This window comes from Schistocerca americana, chromosome 6 (assembly GCF_021461395.2).
Source record: "Schistocerca americana isolate TAMUIC-IGC-003095 chromosome 6, iqSchAmer2.1, whole genome shotgun sequence".
Lineage (NCBI taxonomy): Eukaryota > Metazoa > Arthropoda > Insecta > Orthoptera > Acrididae > Schistocerca > Schistocerca americana.
In genome coordinates, this window is record NC_060124.1 from 389,453,690 (window position 1) to 389,478,254 (window position 24,565).

Genomic DNA, 24,565 nt, shown 5'->3' on the forward strand with positions numbered 1-24,565 from the left:
GTCCGTGTTGAAAGTCAGATAATTATTGTTGGGTACATACACTAATCTGACAGCTGCCCACCGTTAGTCTAAATGCCATCTGATGGCGTTATGCGCACGTGACTCTGTGAGGGAAGTATATGAGCGGAGCAGTGACGAATGGGGAACCATTGTAGCGACAATATTGGCAGCAAATGGGGCATTTACTGACATAAGCGACTTTGACAAAGCGCAGGTTGTTACGGACCAGCACCTGGGAACAAGCATATTGAAAACGGCGAAGCTGGTTGGTTCTTCGCATGCTACTGTCGTGAGCGTTTATGGAAAGTGGTTGCAAGATGTTGGACGTCCACCCTTCATGACCCATGACGTTGTGGTATAAGGCTTGGCAACTTTGTAAAGCAGGATAGGTGGCGATCTGGGGGCAAATTTGTCGACGGGGTACAATGCTGCTGCAGACACAAAATCTTTCTGAGCACTCTGTTCCGCTCGCTGTTGAACGCAGAGCTCCACAGCAAAAGGTCTCTATGTGTTTCCACATTGATCCAAAGACATCATCAGTTACGACTGCAGTGGCACGGGGTCATTCAGATTGGGCCGTAGATCACCTGGTCGGATTAATCACTTTTCTTGTTGTACCAGCTCGTTGTTCGTGTGTGGCTACTCGAAACCTACACCTTGACATTGTCTGGGACCGGTATTATGATTGAGGGACATTCACCTGGGCTTCCGTGGAACCTTTGGCGGTACCGGCAATGGAAGGCACCATGACAGCTGTGGAGTACGTGAACTTTATGGCGGGCCACCTGCATCCCTTCATGTTTGATGCCTTCCTCAACGGAGATTGCATCCTCCAGCACGATAACTGCTCCTATCACAAGGTCAGATTCGTGTAGTGTGTTTCGAGGAGCATGATAGTGAACTCTTATTGATGTCTTGGCCACCCACTGCAGACTCCAAAGTAAAGTACGAGCATATGGGATTGGTTCCCAAATATATGCGTGGCTCGAAGACTTCTTACGTAATAGAACCCAGTTCGTTGTCCTCGATGATGAGTGTTCATTGGAGGTGATGGTATCATCTGGAGTGCCCCAGGGAAGTGTGGTAGGTCCGCTGTTGTTTTCCATGTACATAAATGATCTTTTGGGTAGGGTGGATAGCAATGTGCGGCTGTTTGCTGCTGATGCTGTGGTGTACGGGAAGGTGTCGTCGTTGAGTGACTAGGAGGATACAAGATGACTTGGACAGGATTTGTGATTGTGTAAAGAATGGCAGCTAACTCTAAATATAGATAAATGTAAATTAATGCAGATGAATAGGAAAAAGAATCCCGTAATGTTTGAATACTCCATTAGTAGTGTAGCGCTTGACACAGTCACGTCGATTTAATATTTGGGCGTAACATTGCAGAGCGATATGAAGTGGGACAAGCATGTAATGGCAGTTGTGGGGAAGGCGGATAGTCGTCTAAGGTTCATTGTTAGAATTTTGGGAAGATGTGGTTCATCTGTAAAGGAGACCGCTTATAAAACACTAATACGACCTATTCTTGAGTACTGCTCGAGCATTTGGGATCCCTATCAGGTCGGATTGAGAGAGGACGTAGAAGCAATTCAGAGGCGGGCTGCTAGATTTGTTACTGGTAGGTTTGGTCATCACGCGAGTGTTACGGAAATGCTTCAGGAACTCCGGTGGGAGTCTTTGGAGGAAAGGAGGCGTTCTTTTCGTGAATCGCTACTGAGGAAATTTAGAGAACCAGCATTTGAGGCTGACTGCAGTACAATTTTACTGCCGCCAACTTACATTGCGCGGAAAGACCACAAAGATAAGATAAGAGAGATTAGGACCCGTACAGAGGCATATAGGCAGTCATTTTTCCCTCGTTCTGTTTGGGTGTGGAACAGGGAGAGAAGGTGCTAGTTGTGGTACGAGGTACCCTCCGCCACGCACCGTATGGTGGATTGCGGAGTTTATATGTAGATGTAGAAATTCGTCTAACCTCAACCAGAACGTACGTATTTGGCACGCCATCGGGCGTCAGTTGCTCACCCAAAAACCACCGGACGTAATTTTCGTGAATTGTGTAACCTGCGCTTAGAAATCTGGTGCCACATGCCTCTGAAAACCTACCAACGGTTTGTTGAATCCATGCCACGCCGAATGGCTGCTGTAATTTGCTCCAACGGTGGGACCTATGGTGGTCATAACGGTTTGGCTCAACAATGTATAACCACGTTTGATAACTTGCTTGTAGATGCAGTTGGTGACGTTCCAGATATTTACACAGCTTTCAAGCGTTGGTAATACTTATTTAGCTATTTTGACTCTGTTGTCTCATGACTTCATGCAATTTAGTGTAGTACACTACGGGGCAAGCAAGCATTATGTGCATAGTAATTTGGTTTCCACAGATTACGAACTAGTATACGTACAATACAAAAACTGAGGTTTGGTTGGTAACTGTACAAATGGACCAGAGAATAGAGATTGGAACAAGTAACTGGGACTGTTATAAAAACGTAATTGAGATGAGTGAGACATGCAGCAGGTGAATGTATGGTAGAGTGGCATGTGAAATTCTTCGCTGGGCTCCAAGTGATACGAAACAATAGAGATGACGACCTAATAGAAAGTGTGTGGATGAAATTAGTGAACAAGGAAAAGTTCGGTGGAGGATTTTATGCAGTAATGGATGTCAGATGGCTGATGAAAATATTATACACGACATTTTTCTCGAATGTTCTGAAAGATCTGTCGGAAGAACAACGCATCAGTGGGTAGCAACTGAGGATGTAGTGTTCACCACATCCATCAGAGACTAGTAAGAAGACATAAATAGTCGAACTGATATTAATGCGTGCCAGCGGTAAAAGAAAAGCAGAACTCTTAAGCTCTCACCCGTTCATAGCGTCCACGGTTTTTACTTCTATCCTTTCAACTGTAATATTAATTTAATTTAAATTGTGTATAAGTGCTCGACAACTGCTGAATGATCTGAAGACCCCTGTGGCCTTGTGTGAATGGCGCCCATTTTCTCTTTGTTGTATACCTTCATTGATATCCCGCGGGAAAAACCACCCGGTATGACCTCGACGTTGTATCGTCGCTTCTCATTGTTTCTCGTGCCGATGTACGTGACTCGCACTAGAAAGAGGACATGTCATAACTGCATTCCGCCAGTGACCTCAAGAAAGTCTACCTTTGTGTTAGTGGTTTCAAGCCAAGTCGTTTACCATTTGCACAGGACATTTATACTGTCACTGACTAGCGGCGAATAAAATGGTTTATGTGGCGTGCGACTAATTGCAGGTTTTTCCATTAAAATTTCGGAAAGATCTGGTTTACTTTTTTCCGGTGTTTGTACTCGCCACTGTGTCAATTGTCAATTTCCTTTCATTGAACATTTACTAGTTTTAAAGTTCTTGTAATCTCCACATTGTGATAATCGTGTATGTTTGAGGGATTCCTCAACACAGAAATTTACACTTATAAGCCAAAACATTACGACCACTGCCCATCGCGACGTTGAATGCCGTAAGGAGAGTATGTAAGCTTTGCAGACACGGACGGGCTAGCGAAGATGTGGGCTGCAAATGGGGAAATCCATTGAGATAAGCGACTTCGACAAAGGGCAGATTATTGTTACGCAGTATCTCGAAAACGGCGAAGCTGGTCGAATGTTCACGTGCTACTGTAGTGAGCATCTAAGGGTAGAGGTAGGACAGTGAAACTACCAGTGGGCGCTAAATGATAGGACGTCCACGACTCTTCACAGAACGTAGGGTTCGGAGGCTTGTCTGCTCTGTAATATAGGATAGATGGTGATCTGAGGCATCTCTGCCGAAAGAGCACAGTACCGGTGCCCGCACAATTGTTTCGGAGACACCATTCACCGTACATTGTTGAACCTGGAGCTCCGCAGCAGACCACTCCTACGTATTCACACGTTGACCCAAAGAGATCGTCAGTTACAGTTGTTGTTGGCTCCAGACCATATGGATTCGACCGTCGATCAATGGGAACGTGTCGGCTCTTCGAGTGAATCACATTTTTGCTACAGTAGATCGATGGTCGTCACCACAAACGCCGTCATCTAGGCAAATGGCTCGAAATGTCCAGCGCGCCACGCAGTCTAGTGGGAGCAGTATTGTGCTATGGGAGACACTCTCCTGACGCTTGCATGGCACTTTTCGTAGTAATCGAAGACACGCTGGCATCTGGAACCACCTGCATCCCTTCATGCTTGATGTGTTCCCCAACGGCGATGTCATCTTTCAGCGGTATAATTGCCCGTTTTTTCGGAGCAAAATTTGGAAATTCGTGGGAAAATCTTGTGGGACCAAAAGTGCTATCATCGGCTCCTAAGCTTACACACTACTTAATCTAACGTAAACTAACTTACGCTAAGGACAACACACACACACACACACACACACACACACACACACACACATGCCCGAGGGTGGACTCGTAACCTCTGAAGGGGGGGGAGCCGCGCGAACCGTGCAAGACGCCCCAGAACGCGCGGCTACCCGGCGTGGCATTTCTCGGAGACAGAATCGTGCTCTATAGTGGTTTGAGGAGCGTTATACTGGACTCAAGTTGACTCTGGGCGACCAAATTCGCCAGATTTAAATCCTATGGAACCCATCTGGGTTGTTTTCGGGCGCCATACCGCGTACGCAAATCAGTGGCCCGTTATTTGCGCGAAGTACATGACCTGTGCGTAGATATCTAATGCTGCATATCCCGACAAACCTACCAACAAACTGTCGGATCCCTGATACGGACAAACAAGCTTTTAAGCAGGTGGTCATAACGTTTTGGCTCATCAGTGTATTTTGTGCGTCAGTTCTTGCATCGTTTCCAGTTACCGGTTGTTACTGGTAACGGGCATCCGCGTCAGATGCAAGATTCATTAGGATTAGTCATCTCTTCGGCGTCGGTAATAAAAACTTCAGCAACGCGTTGCTATTACTGGCAGCATGCATGGACCAGGTACGGAAAATAAAGCCATTCTAATGAAAGTAAATAACAAAGACGTGGGTAGCACGCTGGAGGCGGCACATCCCCGCGCGTGCAGCCGGTCGGGAGTCTGTTGTGGCCTTATACGGCATCGGCGGTTGGCCACGAGGCGGCCAGGATTGAAGAGAAGTGGGGGGGGGGGGGGGGGGGGGCGACCGACAGCCTGTGGCTATTCCTCGAGCGAAGCCGACACGTGCAGCCGTCTGCTGGCGCGATCGGTTAAAACGGGCACGTTGGATGGCTCTTCAGATGTTAAGCAAGCCGCTGTGTGTGACTGACGCGATTCAATAAAATTTTGCAGGCCTCACGTTTAAAAGTTGATTCATACTCGACGTCAGCAAACGGATCGGGACGGAAGGCGATGTCACCTTCACACTTGACGCAACGTCATCACACCACTTCGCTCAGCCCTATGAAAGTCGTGTTACGAGATATCATCGGTGATTGAAAAATTTGGATGTCGTGTCAGAGTAAAGGAACTAGCAGTGGTAGAATTTGTTAACGGCCGACGCAAGATTCATAACGGACGTTATCTTGACGAAGTTTGTGTGGTAAAAAACTGCTGAGAAATGAAACAATTGGAAAAGTGTTGTCCAAACATTTCAAAAAATCGACGGTTATTTGCGAGAGAAAATGTATTCATGCAAACATATCATACTGTATCTGAATGCAATACGCATAGCCTTTTTACCCAATCCATTTTATGTTTTTCTTTCTAAGTGTCAAATAACATAAATAACAATCGTAGTTTTGTATTTGAAAAGAGCTGACGTATTCACTGTTTAGAAAGGTTATTCAACGAAAATTATTTCTAGAGTACATGATGTTTTACTCCGTCGGGGTACTGTAAAACCTAAATCTCTTGTGGAAGAACACTCGCGGAAAACGTTGACGCTGACATAATATTCTGTTGACAGTCTGTGTGAATGCGGCCATGCGTTGGGGGAATATTTTGACATTCCGTTGCCTCAACATTTAATGAATAAATTACAGAAATAATATTTAACTTATAGAACGACACCAACAATATTTAATCATCCTTTGAACTGACATCAGAAACTTTGATTTTCTTGGTGAAAATACGTGTAATTATTATTAAAACAACACTAAGGATGGAAATAAATGGCTTAATATGACTAATACAGTAGTAAACAAAGTGTCAGCACCAAAAACTATGACAAGGTGTGTGAAGTACTACACGACCTGCACAAAGTAACTGATGCGGTATGTGAGACAGAGCTATTAAAAATCCACTGAAGATCACACATCAGTTGCTCAAACAGCGTGCTCAGAGTTGTGTAAGTAATCATTCCACCCACGCTATATCCATGAATGGAACAAGAAGACACTGTGATACACATAGTGAACTACACAATACCATCTGCCACACACTTTGAAACGTTCCATGAGCCACAGATGGATTGGATTTTATTTCATCTTTATTGTTCTGTCATCCTCAGCTGCATGTGGAAACTGTTTTGTTAACTCTGTCTATATGCAACTGAATGAAACTAAATTTTATCAGAACGAAACGTAAAGGGAATGTCTTGATGAAAGCAGGAAAATTGGACTATAGTGATCAATTGCACATTACATAGGGTGTCTAGATAATTTGAGCAGATAGCGCATATCACGATAAAAATTAGTTTTACTCAGCTGCACATATACAGACGTAATTTGTGAATTTTATTTGTATCAAAAGGAAATTTCTCTGGAGAAAACTACAAAATTATAAGACACAATTGAAGGCCAGCACTTAGTTCATTACTGTTGATAGACACCTGTGAAAGTACACATGCTATCTTAGCTTTTGGAAGTAATAGTTTCTTCATCAGCCAAGAGAGAGGGGTAGAATGGGGAAGATTAAGAAGGAAGGGCAACTGACTCAGACTCTGTCTTCCTGGGTCCTGTGCTGAAATTTCTCCCCTTGAAGGCAAGTAATGGCCAGTGGTTCTGTCTCTATCTCTTCTGTATGTTTATGTGTCTCTCTTTAATTTTATTTCTTAGTTTTCACACAAGTGAGATATAATGTATTTGTTTTGAGAAGACCTTGCAATGGAAGGTAATGAGAGGATGTTTGTTTTGTTGCAGCATGCCTGAGGAGACGAAGGCGGCTGAGAAGGGCGAACAACAGCCGGCCGTGAAGCAGAGCAGTGGGGGCGGGAAGACCGTCCTCGCCAGGGTCACCCTGCTCGATGGCAGCCTGCTGGAGCTCAATGTGGAGGTAGGTCTACGTGGCATTAGGTTCAAACCAGTGGCTGTTGAATTGCCCAGTATCTGCAGCACATTATTAGACAGCATTCGTTATGTGTTGGTGCATGCTCGATTATAGATTTCCCAGTGCATGGCAGTTTAAGCTCTTTATGTACAGAGCGTTCGCAATTAACTTTGCCAGCTCTTCTTGTAAAAATGTTTTGTTGACAATATTGGCAAACTGGTCCCTCATTGGATAAAATGTGTTTGTCGCCAGGGTGACTGTGTTCAGAAATAAACATGTAGGCATGAAGAATAAAGATGTAGAATGTTAATAATAGCAGTTTCATCTAAAAAAACTTTAAGAATTTACACACAAAAACTCGGAGGCCTTACTTTCCAGTATGCCCTTCCAAAATGTGTTAAACAGACGTACATAATCATAGGCCTACCCTTCAGCAAAACAGATATCTTGTGAATTTCCTAAAGACGTTCAATACAGTTCCTTATTGCTGTTTAATGAAGAAAGTACTAGCTTACTTGTATTGGAATACATCTACATCTGCAACTCAGCAAGCTACTCCGTGCTGCATGGCAGAGGATACCTTGTACAACTACTAGTCATTTCCTTTCCTGTTCCACTTTCAAATAGATCAGGGGTGAAGCGACTGTCTATAAGCCTTCATATGAGCCCTAATTTCTCTTATCTTTGTGACTGGATTCACACACACACACACACACACACACACACACACACACACACACACACACACACACTCTCTCTCTCTCTCAGATAGTGTATGGCCCCCACGAGCACGCAGAAGTGCCACAACACGATGTGGCATGGACTTGACTAATGTCTGAAGTAGTGCTGGACACAATTGACACCATGAATGCTGCAATGCTGTCCATAAATCCGTAAGAGTAGAGGGGGTGGGAATCTCTTCTTAACAGCACATTGCAAGGCATCCCAGATTTGCTCAATAATGTTCATGTCTGGGGAGTTTGGTGGCCAGTGGAAGTGTTTAAACTCAGGAGAGTGTTCCTGGAGCCACTCTGTAGCAATTCTGGATGTGTGGAGTGTCACATTGTCCTGCTGGAATTTCCCAAGTCCGTCACAATGCACAGTGGACATGAATGGATGCATGTGATGAAACAGGATGCTTACATATGTGTCACCTGTCAGAGTCATATCTAGATGTATCGGGGATCCCATATCACTCCAATTGCATGTGCCCCACACCATTACAGAGCCTCCACCAGCTTGAACAGCCCCTGTTGACATGCAGGGTCCATGGATTCATGAGGTTGTTTCCATTCCTGTACGTGTCCATCTGCTCAATACAATTTGAAACGAGACTTGCCTGACCAGGCAACATGTTTCCAGTCATCAACAGTCCATTGTCGGTGTTGACAGGCCCAGGCGAGGCGTAAAGCTTTGTGTCATGCAGTCATCAAGGGTACACTAGTGGGCCTTCAGCTCTGAAAGCCCATATCGATGATGTTTTGTTGAATGGTTCATACCCTGATACTTGTTAATGGCCCATCATTGAAATCCGTAACAATTTGTGGAAGGGTTGCACGTCTGTCATGTTAAAAGATTCTCTTCAGTTGTTGTTGGTCCCATTCTTGTAAGATCTTGTTCCGGCCACAGCGAAGTCAGAGATTTGATATTTTCCCAGATTCCTGATATTCACGGTATACTCGTGAAATGGTGGTTTGGGAAAATCCCCACTTCATCGCCACCTGGGAGATGCACTTTCAGACTCACTTAAATCTTGGTAACGTGCCATTGTAGCAGCAATAATAGATCTAACAACTTTGCCAGGCACTTGTCGTCTTGTGTAGGCATTGCCGACCGCAGCACCGTATTCTGCCTGTATGCGTGCTATGCTGGAGGATGGTCACAAAGTACAGGAAGATCTACAGATTAGTGATTTGGCCAGGGACTGGCAGTTGACTGAGAACTAAACAAATGTAACACATTCTGTATATAGATGAGGAGATTCAGTTACTGTTCGATAGTGCTTTAGGCTACAAATCACTGGAAACAATAATAACCATGCAGTACTAGGAACTAACCGTCCCAAGTGATCTAAAGTAGGATGTCACATAAAACTATATACTCATTCGACTGATTCTTGAGTACTGCTTGTCAGTGTACGACACTTACCAAGTTGGATTAATGGGAAGAGAGACACAGAATACTCAGTGAAGAGTGGTTGATCTTGAGAAGTTTTCATTACAAAAACAAAACAAAGAATAATGATCATACTGTCATTAAAGTATCTGAAACTGACTGGGATCAAATACTTGATAGTCAGTTAATGCACTGAACTTTATAAAGTTACTAAACTATGTTGATATTATGCTGTAATAAAAATTCTTTATGTTATCTAGTTAAACATCAGTATCTGCAGAAAGTGAAGCAATGGATGAACCCATTGGACATATACGTAAGTCGAGTAATCTGTGTCGAAAAGATGATCTGCTGCTGTTGCTTTAGAGGAGGAAGTCCAAATCTTACAACTGATCAGAGTAAGAAAGATGCTGACACTAATATGTATCACACATGTTTGTGGATTTTGAAGTAATTTATTTCCATCTTGAAGTCATCCAGAAGACAAGCAAGCAGTGGTACTGGGCTAATTTGGCACAGTGTGTACCTTGAAGAATGATTTCAGATTCACAAATCAGAGCAGCACAGTGGCCACCTCGAAAGTCCGTGCAAAATTGGCCTACAACAGTGGTCCTGATGGGCCTTATATACATTAGGTGCAGTGTTGGTGATTGTTAAAACTAGATAATTGATGAAATACAATGAAATTTGACTTATATCCAAATGGAAAATGACATAGTATGAATCGTAAAATAAAATGTCATTAGGCAGTAAATGTACCTTGTTTCAGAACAGTCTCGTTCACAATGAAAATAGTAAGATATTTGAATATAATAGCATATAAAAATCTTAACTGTACACGTTGCATTTGTGGATCATGTGAAAAAATATCAAATGCAATTTCTTCTTAGCATTTTTCCTAGCTTCATTAAAAATGTACTTCATTTCAATAATAACAGTCTTTGGAAAAACAGTCTAGGAATTCCTTAAAGTAGTTTGTTTACATATTTGCAATTAGCCTTCTTGTTAATAACAGTAATTACATTTCACACAGTAAAAAAAATGCTCTGCAGTTATCTAATAAGACTCAGATTTTAATTTTATTCAGTTTTTTAGTTACAGATAATATCAGAATTAAAATGTGTGTCACAGACAATTGTCATAACTGGTTTTTAGTGATTTTAAGTAAACTTGTTTTCAAACAGTCCAACAAATTATGTTGTCTACTAGAGGCATAAAGAATACTTTGTACAAGGCATCCTTTGCTTGCTCAGGAGTATTATCAACATTGATTAGCAACTCATACCTGTTGCTAAGGCATAAGGAGCAAGCCATGCAGCCCATTCCCACTTTTGCCTTCCACCCAGTGAGAAGGGAATCCAACACTATCTGCCACTCACTCTCAAGTGAAGACAGACCAGTCAGATGTTGGAAGATGCAGTGACAACCAAGTCACCAGTGGATTCAAGCAGCACCAAAGGCATTACTAGTCTCGTCACTGGTGTCCCAGTGTTGCCACAGCTTTGAGTAGTAGTCAAAAGCCTGTTTACTGGGCCCAATGCAGCTTCCAGCTGTTTATGGGCACCAGCCAATTCTCCTTGTGTCTGCTCGCTACCAGCACAGTCTCTAGCAATACTGTACTGTTTAAAAACTGAATAAGATCTCAAGAAATACAAACTGAGCAGTCTGAAGTAACTGAGAAAGTACGAACAGACCCCTGCAAAAGAGAAAATTACCCGATGGTGGTGCTACTGAGATCGGAATGTGTGCAACATACAAACAAGGAGAGAAAACAGGAAGAAACACTTTGTCTCAAGGTTTAACCCACTATCTGCCACGCAGCCGGTAGCAGAGCAGAGGCAGTAACCTCTGCTATGCAGAGCCTAAGATCACAAGATCTGTAAGTTTTTAATGCAGGAATAAATTTCTGTGCTGAAAACTCATGTGTTAACAGTTACTTTTTACTAGAAACTCTGCCTACTCAAAAGCTACTACAGGAAATAAATACGCAAATTATAAAGCACTGATCGAAACTATAACCCTGTGCGCTAACTTGAGGTTTAAATAGTCACGTCACATAGTGCTTCTGGAAGTGGGAAGCTACGTGGGAAAGTTGTCTCCCACAAAGATGTGCACCAAAATTTATGCAAAAACGTAGAGTAAGTTACTAAACACTAGTGTAAAGAGTAAAGTGCACAGGTACAGTTCACTTTCTCACGGAAGTCTGTGAGAAACAGAAACAGAAACTAAACTGTATATCAAACTAGTTCAGCTACAGGCACAACCTCTCTGCTCTGCAGGTGTGGCTACATGGAAACTCGTACAGTAATTCACAAAAGGATGCTATAGTGTTCTGTGGTGTTGCTGGAACAACAGCTGCTGGGTGATGAACAGTGATTAGTTCTGAGTGAGCTGATGTAAATCTCAAACAAATAGCCTCACATCCGTTGACCACCTTACATAGATCAATGTATGCGTTTTGAAGTTTCTTTAAAAGTATGGTCTAATTTCATGTTGTATTATAGACACTATGTGATGCATACTTGGTGCTGGTTCAGTGCTACTCTTTAGTGTGTGAATGTATGTCAGATGTAGGTTTGTAAGCTTTACATTCACTCCCGATACGAAAGCATAACTCTCAACAGAGTAGGAATCATCATTATGTGTGCACTGAAAGTAAGCCAATAGCAAAAGCTGGATAGTTTATAAACAGAGCAGTGTCACCATAGGCATAGCGATAAGATACTAGACTAAACACCTCATACAGCATGGAACAAGCACTAAAGTGACCCTTTGCTGGCTTACATCCACACTAGTGGTGTCACATGTGGTCCTGACCCTTGTGGCCGCAGTTTCCATGCTGGGAATTTGCAGCTTCTCTACGTCACTGCTGCTATAGACACCCACTGGAGATAGGTTCCTCACTCTAATTGCTATGTAGAGCCAATTATGTCCAGGTTTATGTTGGTGCAGGCATGAGAGGAGGGGAATTGTAGTGGAGCTCCCCATCATGTGTTCAAGTGGCATGGATAACTTAAATGGCCTTGTGTTTTTCCAGGGCTGGCTGGGTTGACGATATGTGGGAGGCAAATGGCTGGGATGGGGGTACAACAGGGGCTGGCAGTGGGAGTGATTTTGCGTTCACGGGTTACCGTGATTGTGTGTGCTAATGAGTGAGGTAGTAGGTGCCACAGGTTGTACCAGTGAGTGAGCAGTAGATGTGATACAGGACTATTATATAATAGCACAGTGGGTGGCAGTGTGGGTATCAGTTCCCTGGGTCAGAGGCAGAGTGGCAGTGGTGCTGTTTGTGAATGCAGTCGTGGCCAGAGCTGCACTTGGTTGCAAGTTATGAACTTGTGAGTGGCTGTGTTGTCGAGCATCTGACACCCCCTACATCCTACAACAGCCACTCGGGTCACCCCTGGCAGCAGTGTAATATGCATACCCAGACGCAGTTGCCATGTGCACACTGTAAGAGGCACAGCAGTTCTGGCAGGGTTTGATGCCTGCAGCCATATAATATTTTGGCCAGACATGTCAAGTTCACAGGAGTGAACCTTTACGTGGTCAGGAAGCTGTGTAGTGCTCCCTTGGTCAACATTATCAGCAAATCCTTGGGCACATAGGTCTTGAAAGTCATGACCTGCTTGGCATCTGAATTGGAAGCTGTGTGGAAATGGGCAGTGATGAGACGTTTAATGCTGTTATGGCAAAGAAAGGCCTTGAATTGTAATGGCATAAACTGGAAATTCCTGGCGGACATCAATATGTAGTGCAAGCTCTCAGTTGCACAAGTTAGACAGAGGGCACAGATGGTAGTGTGGGCAGTGGATGATGGCATCTGTGCCACAAAAGGCAAACTGGAGATAGCATCCCCCACAAGAAACCACATAGCTTCCTGAAATGGCGCAAAAAAATTGACATACACTCTTTTTCATGGGTGCTTTGGGCCTGACTATGGCAAGCACTGCTATGCCAGGGCTGGCTGGTTCAGTGAGCAGGCAGGAGTGGCCCACATGTTCAGTTGCAGCATTAATACAGAGCCAATACACGTGCCGCTGGGCACAGCTTTCTGCTTATTCGGAGTTTTTTGATGTTAGTGTTAAGTTGCCATTTGTTGCAGTAAGCCTTTGCTACATCCCAAAATAGTTTTGATGTGCTAGATCAGCATGTTTTGATAAACACTTTGGCCATTGTGACTGCACTGCAGAAAAACTGGGCAGAACTGGGTCAGGGGCAGTACTACTGTGCATGCTGTCGGCAGATACTCATCTAGGGTTTGTTGCAGATGCTGGTTAGGTCCAAAACAGTTTCCTAAAGATTGAACTCAACTTCGGCAACACTGGGAAATGGGAGTAGGACATATACATTAGCAAATTGGTTGATGGAAGTGTATTTCATTGGTTAACCACTCAAAAACAATGGCCTTCGCAGTAGATGCTGTGCTATCTTTTCTGGAAGCTTAGTCCAGTGCCCACAAAGCAATATTAATGCCCTGTTGTCGAACAATAAGTGGAGTTTGCAGGCACACCAAGTACACATGAAACTTCTTCCCACCATAAATAATTGCTAAAGCCACATTTTCAGTGTGGGAATAATTCAGTTGTGCTGCCAATAATGTTTTTCAGGGGCAGGCAACCAGTCTTTTGGATCTCTTCAGTACAGAGATGCTTCCGTTGATAGTGCCAGCTGCAATCCCAGTGTATCATGCATTGTGCTGCCACCTGACCATGACTGAAGATTTAGTGATATGTATGATGCCACATGCTTCAATGCTGACGTGGAAGGATGTTTTTGACCCACCCATTTATAATTATAAAAGGTTTTACACATTGTTGAGTGGAAATTGTTATGATCGAATTAGTGAAGTCTCTCATGAGATACTAGTGATTCGGATGACCTTGAACTCTGGTGAGACTTGAGGGTGGAAGAAAAAGATGACAAGTCAAAATCATCAGCTGAATGCTGGTGTCATGACAGTAACTAACTACTTTTGATACCTCGATTACTTTATCGAATGTACACTGAGCTTTAGAAGCAACCTCAAAAGATTTAGCAAGACTTCACTAAGGCCAGAATTGAATGTTGCTAATGCTTAGGCCAGACTTCCCCGTTGGGGACTAGGCACAGCTGGACACATAAACACATTATGAGTCAGTGGTTCTGCATAGGAAACTTTACAACTCTGGTAATTGAAACTGCATTGTTGTGCAAGGCCCTGGAAGTCATCAGCCCATGCCGCACATGACTGTCCCTCTTGTTTGTAACACTGATTAAACTTTAGGTTGGTTGCTACAAGGTGTGCTTGATGGCTATAGTGTTTAGTTAACAGAGTACATAACTCACTGAAAGATAAATTACTATGGACTGTGAATGGTCACAATTTCTGCACCACTAGAAGACAGGAGTAAAGCTTTGCTGCCTATCTGAAATGCTATAAGCAAAACAGTGGTGTTCAAAATGTTAGGAGGTATGTGTTCCAGCTCTCTGAAGCCTTGTCGAAGGAGGTGAATGGTAGTGGAGCCCTAGTTGTAACCAATGACTGATGTTGTTACTACTGACACATGAGCTCCAGGATAGCAACATGCTGTTCTTGCTGTTGCTGCTTTGCAGTTGTAGTTGTTACGAGTGCTGTTGCTGTTGTTACTGCAGTAACAGCTGTTTTGTCAAAGTTTAAGAAGAAACTTGGTGTCCATAGTACCCGGATGAATTTGGCTGTGTCATGAAATGCATGGTAGAGTAGCAAGTGCTTACCACCACTCCTAAAATGAAAGTGTAACTGTAAACAGAGCAAGAATTGTTGTCATTTGTGTGCTGAATGTATACTAATAACAAAAACCAGACAGTCCAGAAAAAAAAGTAGGGTCATTCTAAGGGTAGTGATATGACAATAGACTTAACACTTCATGCAGCACGTAACAAATGCTGCTACTGTCCATGGGCCAGCTTATATGCATGCCAACGACATTGCCCAAATGGCCACGGTGCTGCCTCTATGGGTCATGCATGGTAGCGACTTCAGTGCTGGCGACCTGCAGCATCTAATATGCATCACCTACTGGATGCAAGTCTAGAACCTTAACTACAATGTTTGCAATCATTAGACCCATTTAGTAGCCTCTCTATAGCCTGATCTTACCGAGTCTGACTTTGTCTTGTTTCGAAAGCAGTAATGCATCTTAAGGGCAGGCCATTTGAAGTGCCCTTGCAAACTTTAGATGAAAATGTGTCCAGCTACTGGAAGATCCTTCGGGAAAAGTAGATTTGAAATATGAGGAGATGCATTAAAAGCAGTGGAAGTTATTTTGTGCAAGGGGAATAAATGGGGGTTTTATGCAAAACTGTTCTAGTACCCTTTCTATCAGTAGTAGATGTGAAGACTGAATTTTCTCATGTTGAACGGAAGGAGTGATCTATGTTTTACTTGAGACTGTCTGTATATTATGTGTTTTAAGAATTAACAAGCTTCTGTGAGCACTACAGACACGAACATGTCCATGTGCACAAGGGGATTTTTAATTGTAAATAATCCTATTTCTCTCAAAATCTATAAATAATGTGATATATTGTATCCAATATAATCATAACATGGTATGAGGTACTAAATCACAGTGGACACATTTTATAACAAAAACTTTTTGAAGAACAGAAAATGACAGTTCAATTGTCGAAACTGGTTGTCAGCAATGAAGGCTAATTTATGTGATCTTGACTACTGAAAGTTTTTCCCCAAGATCTGAAGAATTTTAAGAGTAGCTTGAAGAAAGCTTTTGTAACAGGTGTTAATATGGCAGAAAAAAAGAGTATTGCAGAATGTTGAGGAACTCAGGTTCCTTAATTGGATTTCTGCTACTCACCATATAGCGAAGATGCTGAGTCGCAGATAGGCACAACAAAAAGATTTTCACCCTTAAAGCTTTACCGTCAATGGCCTTTGTCAACAATAGACACACATACGTACACACACACACTCACGCAAACGTAACTCACACACACGACTTGGGTTTGCGTGAGTGTGTGTGCGTGTATGTGTGTCTGTTGTTGACAAAGGCCATTGGCCGAAAGCTTTAAGGGTGAAAAATCTTTTTGTTGTGCCTATCTGTGAGTCAGCATCTCCGCTATATGGTGAGTAGCAACTTTCCTTCTCATAATATTGTTACATTCCATCCTGAATTTTCCATTGTTTGATTTAATTGGATTTCTATGTGTGAATAGTTGAATACTTAAAACAAAAGTTCAATTATGGTTTTATCAGATGAATCCAATAAAATGAGTTAGGAATGTTATGATCATGACTGAAGTAACAGTGATATCCAGTGGTACCCAGTCCTTTATTCATGTCATAAAATAAAAAGGTGAAATGTGTTTACTGTGATCAAATACATTTGCGAATTGTATAAAATCTTTTCCCAGTATTTACAGTCCATCACTGAGAGTATGTTTTTGTTCACAGCGAAGAGCAAAGGGCCAGGATGTGCTGGATAAAGTGTGTGAGCACTTGAATCTTCTAGAGAAGGACTACTTTGCCCTGACTTACGAAGACAGACACGATCCTCGTAATTGGCTCGAGCTGGACAAACGGGTCACAAAATTCATAAAGAGTAAGTGAAACTGTGGCTTCATATAAATTACTTGTATTTTTCAGTATTTCTTGTAGTACGTCTGTTTGTGAGAGACTTGTGTGAGACGTAATCATTTTATAACATTTTGCACATGCCAGTATTTTAATGGACAGTTTATGGCCTCAGCTGCTGCTTCTTGATTCAACAAATGAGTAACCAGATGTGACATACATGCAAAATTGAGGGCTGTTTTTGATGTAATTTCACAGTTTTGGGATTATTTTGAACAAAACTGCCCTGTTGTTCGATCGTTTGAAGTCAAACAGAAAGTTACATCATTTTATGCGTTAAATTCTTGTTCACTAGAAAGGGGGAAAAGTATCCTTTCTTTACAAAGGGGCAGGACTCATTGACACACAGTTTTTCAGAATGAAGATTGCTTCATCATGAACAGGGGGGGGGATGTGGAGATTCATTACTGAGGGTATTGAGAAAATTAGCAGAGAAGTCAACCATTAACCACATATCATGTAGGCCACAGCCAGACAAATCCAAAGAGAAATCAAATAATGCTGAATAGTAATTCTGCTCTCGTCCAAGACTACCCACTCTTTTGGCAGAATGGACCTTGTGTCCTCAGATTTATCGTGTGTGTGCCACTTGTCAAGTAGCCACTTTTTCATTATTCAGCTGTCATTTCTTGTTTGGAGTTCTTACATCTGATAATAACTAGTGAATCATACAAATGTAATTTATCATATTAATTAATCATTTCCTTGCTGCCTGTATCATCACAATTAGTTTTCTCTCACATTTCTCAGGAACACACAGTACTGATGCATTCCATCCCTGCAGTGAATACATTAATTAAATTGTTACAGAAATAAAAGATAAATTTTACAACATCGTATAAACAGTTACTCGTCATGCCCCCAGTGTCATTTAATCTGAATGTACAGTTTGCATTTTGAACAACTTATATTCTTAAGAAGAATCCATTGCAGTACTGTATCTGTGACAAATTTAGTTTAGCAAGTTGCACCACTGCTCACACTGCATGTAAAATATGCAGTGAAGAACCAAAAAAACTGGTACACCTGCCTAATATCATGTAGGGCCTCCACAAACACACAGAAGTGACGCGACACTACCTGGCATGGACTCGACTAATGTCTGAAGTAGTGCTGAAGGGAATTGACACCATAAATCTTGCAGGGCTGTCCATAAATCCATAACAGTACGAGGGGGTGCAGATCTCTTCTGACCAGCACATTGCAAAGCATTCCAGATATGCTCAATAATGTTCATATTGGGAGAGTTTGGTGGCCAGAGGAAGTGTTTAAAGTCAGAAGTGTGTTCCTGGAGCCAGTCTGGACGTGTGGGGTGTCACATTGTCCGGCTGGAATTTCCCAAGTCTGTCGGAATGCACAATGGACATGAATGGATGCAGGTGATCAAACAGGATGCTTATGTACATGTCATCTGTCAGAGTCGTATCTAGACGTATCAGGGGCCCCGTATTACTCCAACTGCACATGCCCCACACCACTACAGACCCTCCACCAGCTTGAGCAGTCCTCTGCCGATAGGCAGAGTCCGTGGATTCATGAGGTTGTCTCCATACCCATACATGTACATACGCTAGATACAATTTGCAAGAGACTCATCCGACCATGTTTCCAGTCATCAACAGTCCAATTTTGGTGTTGATGGGCCCAGGTGATGTGTAAAACTTCATGTCATGCAGTCATCAGGGATACACGAGTGGGCCTTTGGCTCCGAAAGCCCATGTCGATGATGTTCCGTTGAATGGTTCGCACGCTGACCCTTGTTAATGGCCCAGCATTGAACTGCAGCAATTTGCGGAACAGTTGCACTTCTGTCATGTTGAACGATTTTCTTGTCATTGTTGCTCCCGTTCTTGCAGGATCTTTTTCCAGCCACAGAGATGTCAGAGATTTGATGTTTTACCAGATTGCTGAAATTCACGGTACACTCATGAAATGGTCATATGGGAAAGTCCCCACTTCATCGCTACCTGGAAGATCACTGAAGCGCTGACTATGAACCACTTTGAAACTCACTTAAATCTTGATAACCTGCCATTGAAGCAGCAGTAACCAGTCTAACAACTGCATAGGACACTTATCATCTTGTCTAGGCACAGCCGACCACAGTGCCATATTCTGCCTGTTTACATATCTCTGTATTTGAATACGCATGCCTGTACCAGTTTCTTTGGCGCTTCATTGTATGTTGCAAGAAATAAGGCCTTCTGATGCAAAACTGAATAGTGAATGCCTAAGGGACTCATGACTATCAAAATGGGCAGATGACTTTATCCATTCATGGTAATGTCGGGAATAAATAAATGTAAAATGAAAAGATTTTGTCACTGAAGAACTGTATAAAGAATTTCAATTTGATCCAGGTTTGTAAAGTTATATCTGATTTGCTTAAATGAAGTACCATTCATCATAGATTTTGAACTTGACGACAACAATGACAGCAACAGCAACAATGAATGGTGCTGAAAATACAGAACCAGGAAGTGTATGAATTTTGAATCAATGGGCACTAAAAATATCACTATCATTATTATTGTATTGCATCTTACCTTAAGTTGCACGTTTCCTGTAAATGCCTACATATTTCAGTCACATGATAAAATGCATCATTCTCTGCAATAGGAACTGTTGTTGTAGCGGGCCTATTATGAGTTAAACTAGCTGTTTCTGAGGAATTAATACTATTTTTGTGTTTTTGGTAATTGTAAATAATAGTTGTGTATTTTATGAAAAACATTTCACAATGATCTGCTAGTTGTATGTTTCATTATGAGTTTCCTAAAAGTTGGAAGCATGAATGAGAACAAAGAAAAATAAATGACCTCCACTACAGCTCAATAATGAGCTGCACAGTTAACATTCTTTTCTCAGTGACTGGATCAACAGACATCCAAAAATACAAAAGTACTAATAACTCTTTAAAATAATAAAAAGCAAAGCTAGCAGCCCATCTAGCTTAACTCAGGCTGAGCCAATTATAACAACAGTCTATTCACATATTATTCAGCACAAGGATTTAGATTTGAATTTCTGGTTTACATACTGACTTAACATCCTGGTGTAGATCAAAACAAGCTGCATTTAGTGTAGACAACATGCTGCATTTAGTGTAGACTTAACACTGAGGTGGAATAGGTAATTACAAGACATAGATAATGGAATTTTAGTTAGGTATAACAAACAGAAATATAATGTGAAAGTAGTGATAAATTTAAAGCTAGTAAATCCCGAATTCATACTTTCTGCTGCGGTACTTGCAGTAGAAATAAAAAAAGTACTCACTGATGCTGAAACTGTACAGAAACATGTTTAGGTAAAATAACCAAAAAGTGCATTCTTTTAAGGAAGCATGTTATGTTACTATTATGTTACTACAATATAAAGGGATGTGTTATGTAAGTCATGAAAATTATATGAATATAATAGAGGGAAACATTCCACATGGGAAAAATATATCTAAAAACAAAGATGATGTAACTTACCAAATGAAAGCGTTGGTATGTTGATAGAGAGGCTCACAAACACAAACACCCTGTTGTGTCTGTATATGTGCAGATGGATATGTGTGTGTGTGCGAGTGTATACCTGTCCCTTTTTCCCCCTAAGGTAAGTCTTTCTGCTCCTGGGATTGGAATGACTCCTTACCCTCTCCCTTAAAACCCACATCCTTTCGTCTTTCCCTCTCCTTCCCTCTTTCCTGATGAAGCAACCGCGGGTTGCGAAAGCTTGAATTTTGTGTGTGTGTTTGTGTTTGTGAGTGTCTCTATCAACATACCAACGCTTTAGTTTGGTAAGTTACATCATCTTTGTTTTTAGATTCATGAAAATTATATTTCAATAACTGTAGCTATTTCACTGTTGGGCTCTGTTTAACCACTAATTGGTTCATTTTATGTGTTGGTCACTGTTAAACTTCTCCCTCTTTCATTTCATTTGATTGCATTGTTGAATATAGATTCTTATTGAGTGATTTATATATTTTCTTTACTTTATGTTTGTTGTTGATTGAATTTGTCAACATTTACTTTCGGGAACATTTTGTTAATTTATAAGAATGTTGTCCTTAATATTCTTACAAATCCTGTGTCTCTTTTCAAACATCAGTTCAAAACTTCATGTTGTATCATAAATACCATAGTATTCACATTTTCCTTGTATAACTTCCCTGTTGTAGACTGTTCGAAACAATCATTTCCTTACTTTTGTTGAGAATTAATTTGTAATTAATTTTATGATTTTGGTCAGATTTCCATGCAAATTTCTTTTTATTTATAGATGAACCATGGAAATTCAACTTTGAGGTTAAGTTTTACCCTCCAGATCCAGCACAGCTGCAAGAAGACATCACAAGGTGAGTTTACCATGATCACCACTTCTATTGATTATAGCTTATTTGCTGATTGTACTTCATAACAATGGTGGGGGTGTTCAAAGGCAATGTCTAAATTTGGCCCACTTTTCTCTTATATCAAACTTTTCTCTTATATCTAAAAATGTTTTCCTGACTTTATGTACTGTCTATTCATTGTTAAATTAATTTATATATACTAAACACTGGAGACTTAGTTGTACATTCTTGTGTGGATACATTGTGGTTACCAGAACCGCACTGATGAGCCAAAATACTATGACCACATGTACCATGAATTTGACAAGTCTGTGGTAAGTTTCCAAAGGTATTTCTACCCACAGGTCATGCAATTTGTGTGAATTGGGGTAATAGTGTTTGTGGGCATAGTGCTTGAGGACGTGCTCTATAGGGTTCAAATCAGGTAAATTTGGTGACCAAGACATCAATTTGAGTTCACTATCATCTACATCTACATCCACACTCCGCAAGCCACCTGACTGTGTGTGGCGGAGGGTACCTTGTGTATCTCTATTGGTTCTGCCTTCTATTCCAGTCTCTTATTGTTCATGGAAAGAAAGATTGTCAGTATGCCTGTGTGTGGGCTCTAATCTCTCTGATTTTATCCTCATGGTATCTTCGCGAGATATATGTAGGAGGGAGCAGTATACTGCTTGACTCCTCGGTGAAGGTATGTTCTCGAAACTTCAACAAAAGCCCGTACCAAGCTACTGAGCGTCTCTCTTGCAGAGTCTTCCACTGGAGTTTATCTATCATCTCCGTAACATTTTCGCGATTTCTAAATGATGCTGTAACGAAGTGCGCTGCTCTCCGTTGGATCTTCTCTATCTCTTCTATCAACCCTACCTGGTATGGATCCCATACTTGTGATGAGCAGTATTCAAGCAGTGGGGGAACAAGTGTACTGTAACCTACTTACTTTGTTTTCAGACTGCATTTCCTTAGGATTCTTCCAATGACTCTGTCTGGCATCTGCTTTACCGACGATTAATTTTATATGGTCATTCCATTTTAAATCACTCCTAATGCCTACTCCCAGATAATTTATGGAATTAACTGCTTCCAGTTGCTGACCTGCTATGTTGTAGCTAAACCATTGTATCTTGGTTCTAGCCTTTGGACACAGACAGGTATCTGGCTGGACAGTGCCATCGCTGTCAGAGAAGACATCAAGCATGAAGAGATGTAGGAGGTTCGCAATGTCCACATAGTACACAGCTGTCGCAGTGCCTACAATTACTGCTACAGGTCCCGTGTATGTCTCCCATGGAATTTTTTTGCCTCCATCATTCATGCCATGAGTCATGTTTTGAGCCACCATTCGCACTGATGATAGTTTATCCAGGCACAAAAGTCTTGGTGTAACAACAAATGTAACTCATCTGACCAGGTGGCATGTTTCCTTTGATCCATGATCCAATCTTGATGATCACTTGCACAATAAAATTGTGACTGATGATGTCATTGGGTCAACATGGGAACAGACGTTGGGGTGGTCTGCTTCAGAGTCCCATGTTCAACAATGTGCACTGAATCGTGGGCTGTGGAAGACTTGTACCTAAACCAGTATCATATTTCGTCATCCAATGTGCCACAGATTACCATCTGTCCTGCTTTAGAGGGCAGGCAAGCCTTCGACCTCTACATTCTGTGATGAGGTGTCTGCACCCAACACTTTGTTGGCAACTTGTGGTTTCGCAGTCCTTCAGCCACTTTCCATAGATGTTCATGACAGTTGTACACAAACAGCTGACCAGTTTCATACTTTTGATATGCTCATTCCCATGCAGTGGGCCATAACCATATACCATCTTGGGACCCATGTAATCACTAAAATGATTGCCCAGTTATCTCTGCTGTGCTTACATACTTTCAGTATCAAAACACGTTCCCTCTATGCCACCATGCAACATTCATTCCCATGGTGGGCAGTTGTCATAATGTTTTAGCTTGTAGCTGTACATTCATGTGGTAAATATAAAGTGAGAAATGAACAATGGTTAGGCAGGTCAACAAGGAGCTGAAAGTTAATTTTGAACTTGCATCTTTCTCCATATTACAGACTTGTACACTCCCTTTATTTGAAGTTGGAGAGTGCTGATTAGATTAGATTAGATTAGATTAATACTAGTTCCATGGATCATGAATACGATATTTCGTAATGATGTGGAACGAGTCAAATTTTCCAATACATGACATAATTAGGTTAATTTAACAACATACTTAAGTTAATATAACAACTTTATCTTTTTTTATTTTTTTATTTTTTTTAAATATTTTTTTCTTTTTTTTCCTTAATTTATATCTAAAAATTCCTCTATGGAGTAGAAGGAGTTGTCATTCAGAAATTCTTTTAATTTCTTCTTAAATACTTGTTGGTTATCTGTCAGACTTTTGATACTATTTGGTAAGTGACCAAAGACTTTAGTGCCAGTATAATTCACCCCTTTCTGTGCCAAAGTTAGATTTAATCTTGAATAGTGAAGATCATCCTTTCTCCTAGTATTGTAGTTATGCACACTGCTATTACTTTTGAATTGGGTTTGGTTGTTAATAACAAATTTCATAAGAGAATATATATACTGAGAAGCTACTGTGAATATCCCTAGATCCTTAAATAAATGTCTGCAGGATGATCTTGGGTGGACTCCAGCTATTATTCTGATTACACGCTTTTGTGCAATAAATACTTTATTCCTCAGTGATGAATTACCCCAAAATATGATGCCATATGAAAGCAATGAGTGAAAATAGGCGTAGTAAGCTAATTTACTAAGATGTTTATCACCAAAATTTGCAATGACCCTTATTGCATAAGTAGCTGAACTCAAACGTTTCAGCAGATCTTCAATGTGTTTCTTCCAATTTAATCTCTCATCAATGGACACACCTAAAAATTTGGAATATTCTACCTTAGCTATATGCTTCTGATTAAGGTCTATATTTATTAATGGCGTCATACCATTCACTGTACGGAACTGTATGTACTGTGTCTTATCAAAATTCAGTGAGAGTCCGTTTACAAGGAACCACTTAGTAATTTTCTGAAAGACAGTATTGACAATTTCATCAGTTAATTCTTGTTTGTCAGGCGTGATTACTATACTTGTATCATCAGCAAAGAGAACTAACTTTGCCTCTTCATGAATATAGAATGGCAAGTCATTAATATATAATAAGAACAACAAAGGACCCAAGACTGACCCTTGTGGAACCCCATTCTTGATAGTTCCCCAGTTTGAGGAAT

The 24,565-nt window shown here is 41.3% G+C and overlaps 1 protein-coding gene across 4 annotated transcripts in view; it reads left to right on the forward strand.

Moving 5' to 3' along the window:
• The window catches only part of LOC124619344 (mesocentin-like), a 628,722-nt gene that overhangs the window by 522,461 nt on the left and 81,696 nt on the right, over nucleotides 1-24,565 (forward strand). For all 4 annotated transcript variants that reach the window (XM_047145661.1, XM_047145662.1, XM_047145663.1 and 1 more), the window contains exons 2-4: nucleotides 7,096-7,228; nucleotides 16,773-16,920; nucleotides 21,225-21,300. In XM_047145661.1, the coding sequence (XP_047001617.1) occupies nucleotides 7,097-7,228; nucleotides 16,773-16,920; nucleotides 21,225-21,300 (356 nt within the window). In that variant the 5' untranslated portion in view covers nucleotide 7,096. The remainder of the gene's footprint in view (nucleotides 1-7,095; nucleotides 7,229-16,772; nucleotides 16,921-21,224; nucleotides 21,301-24,565) is intronic.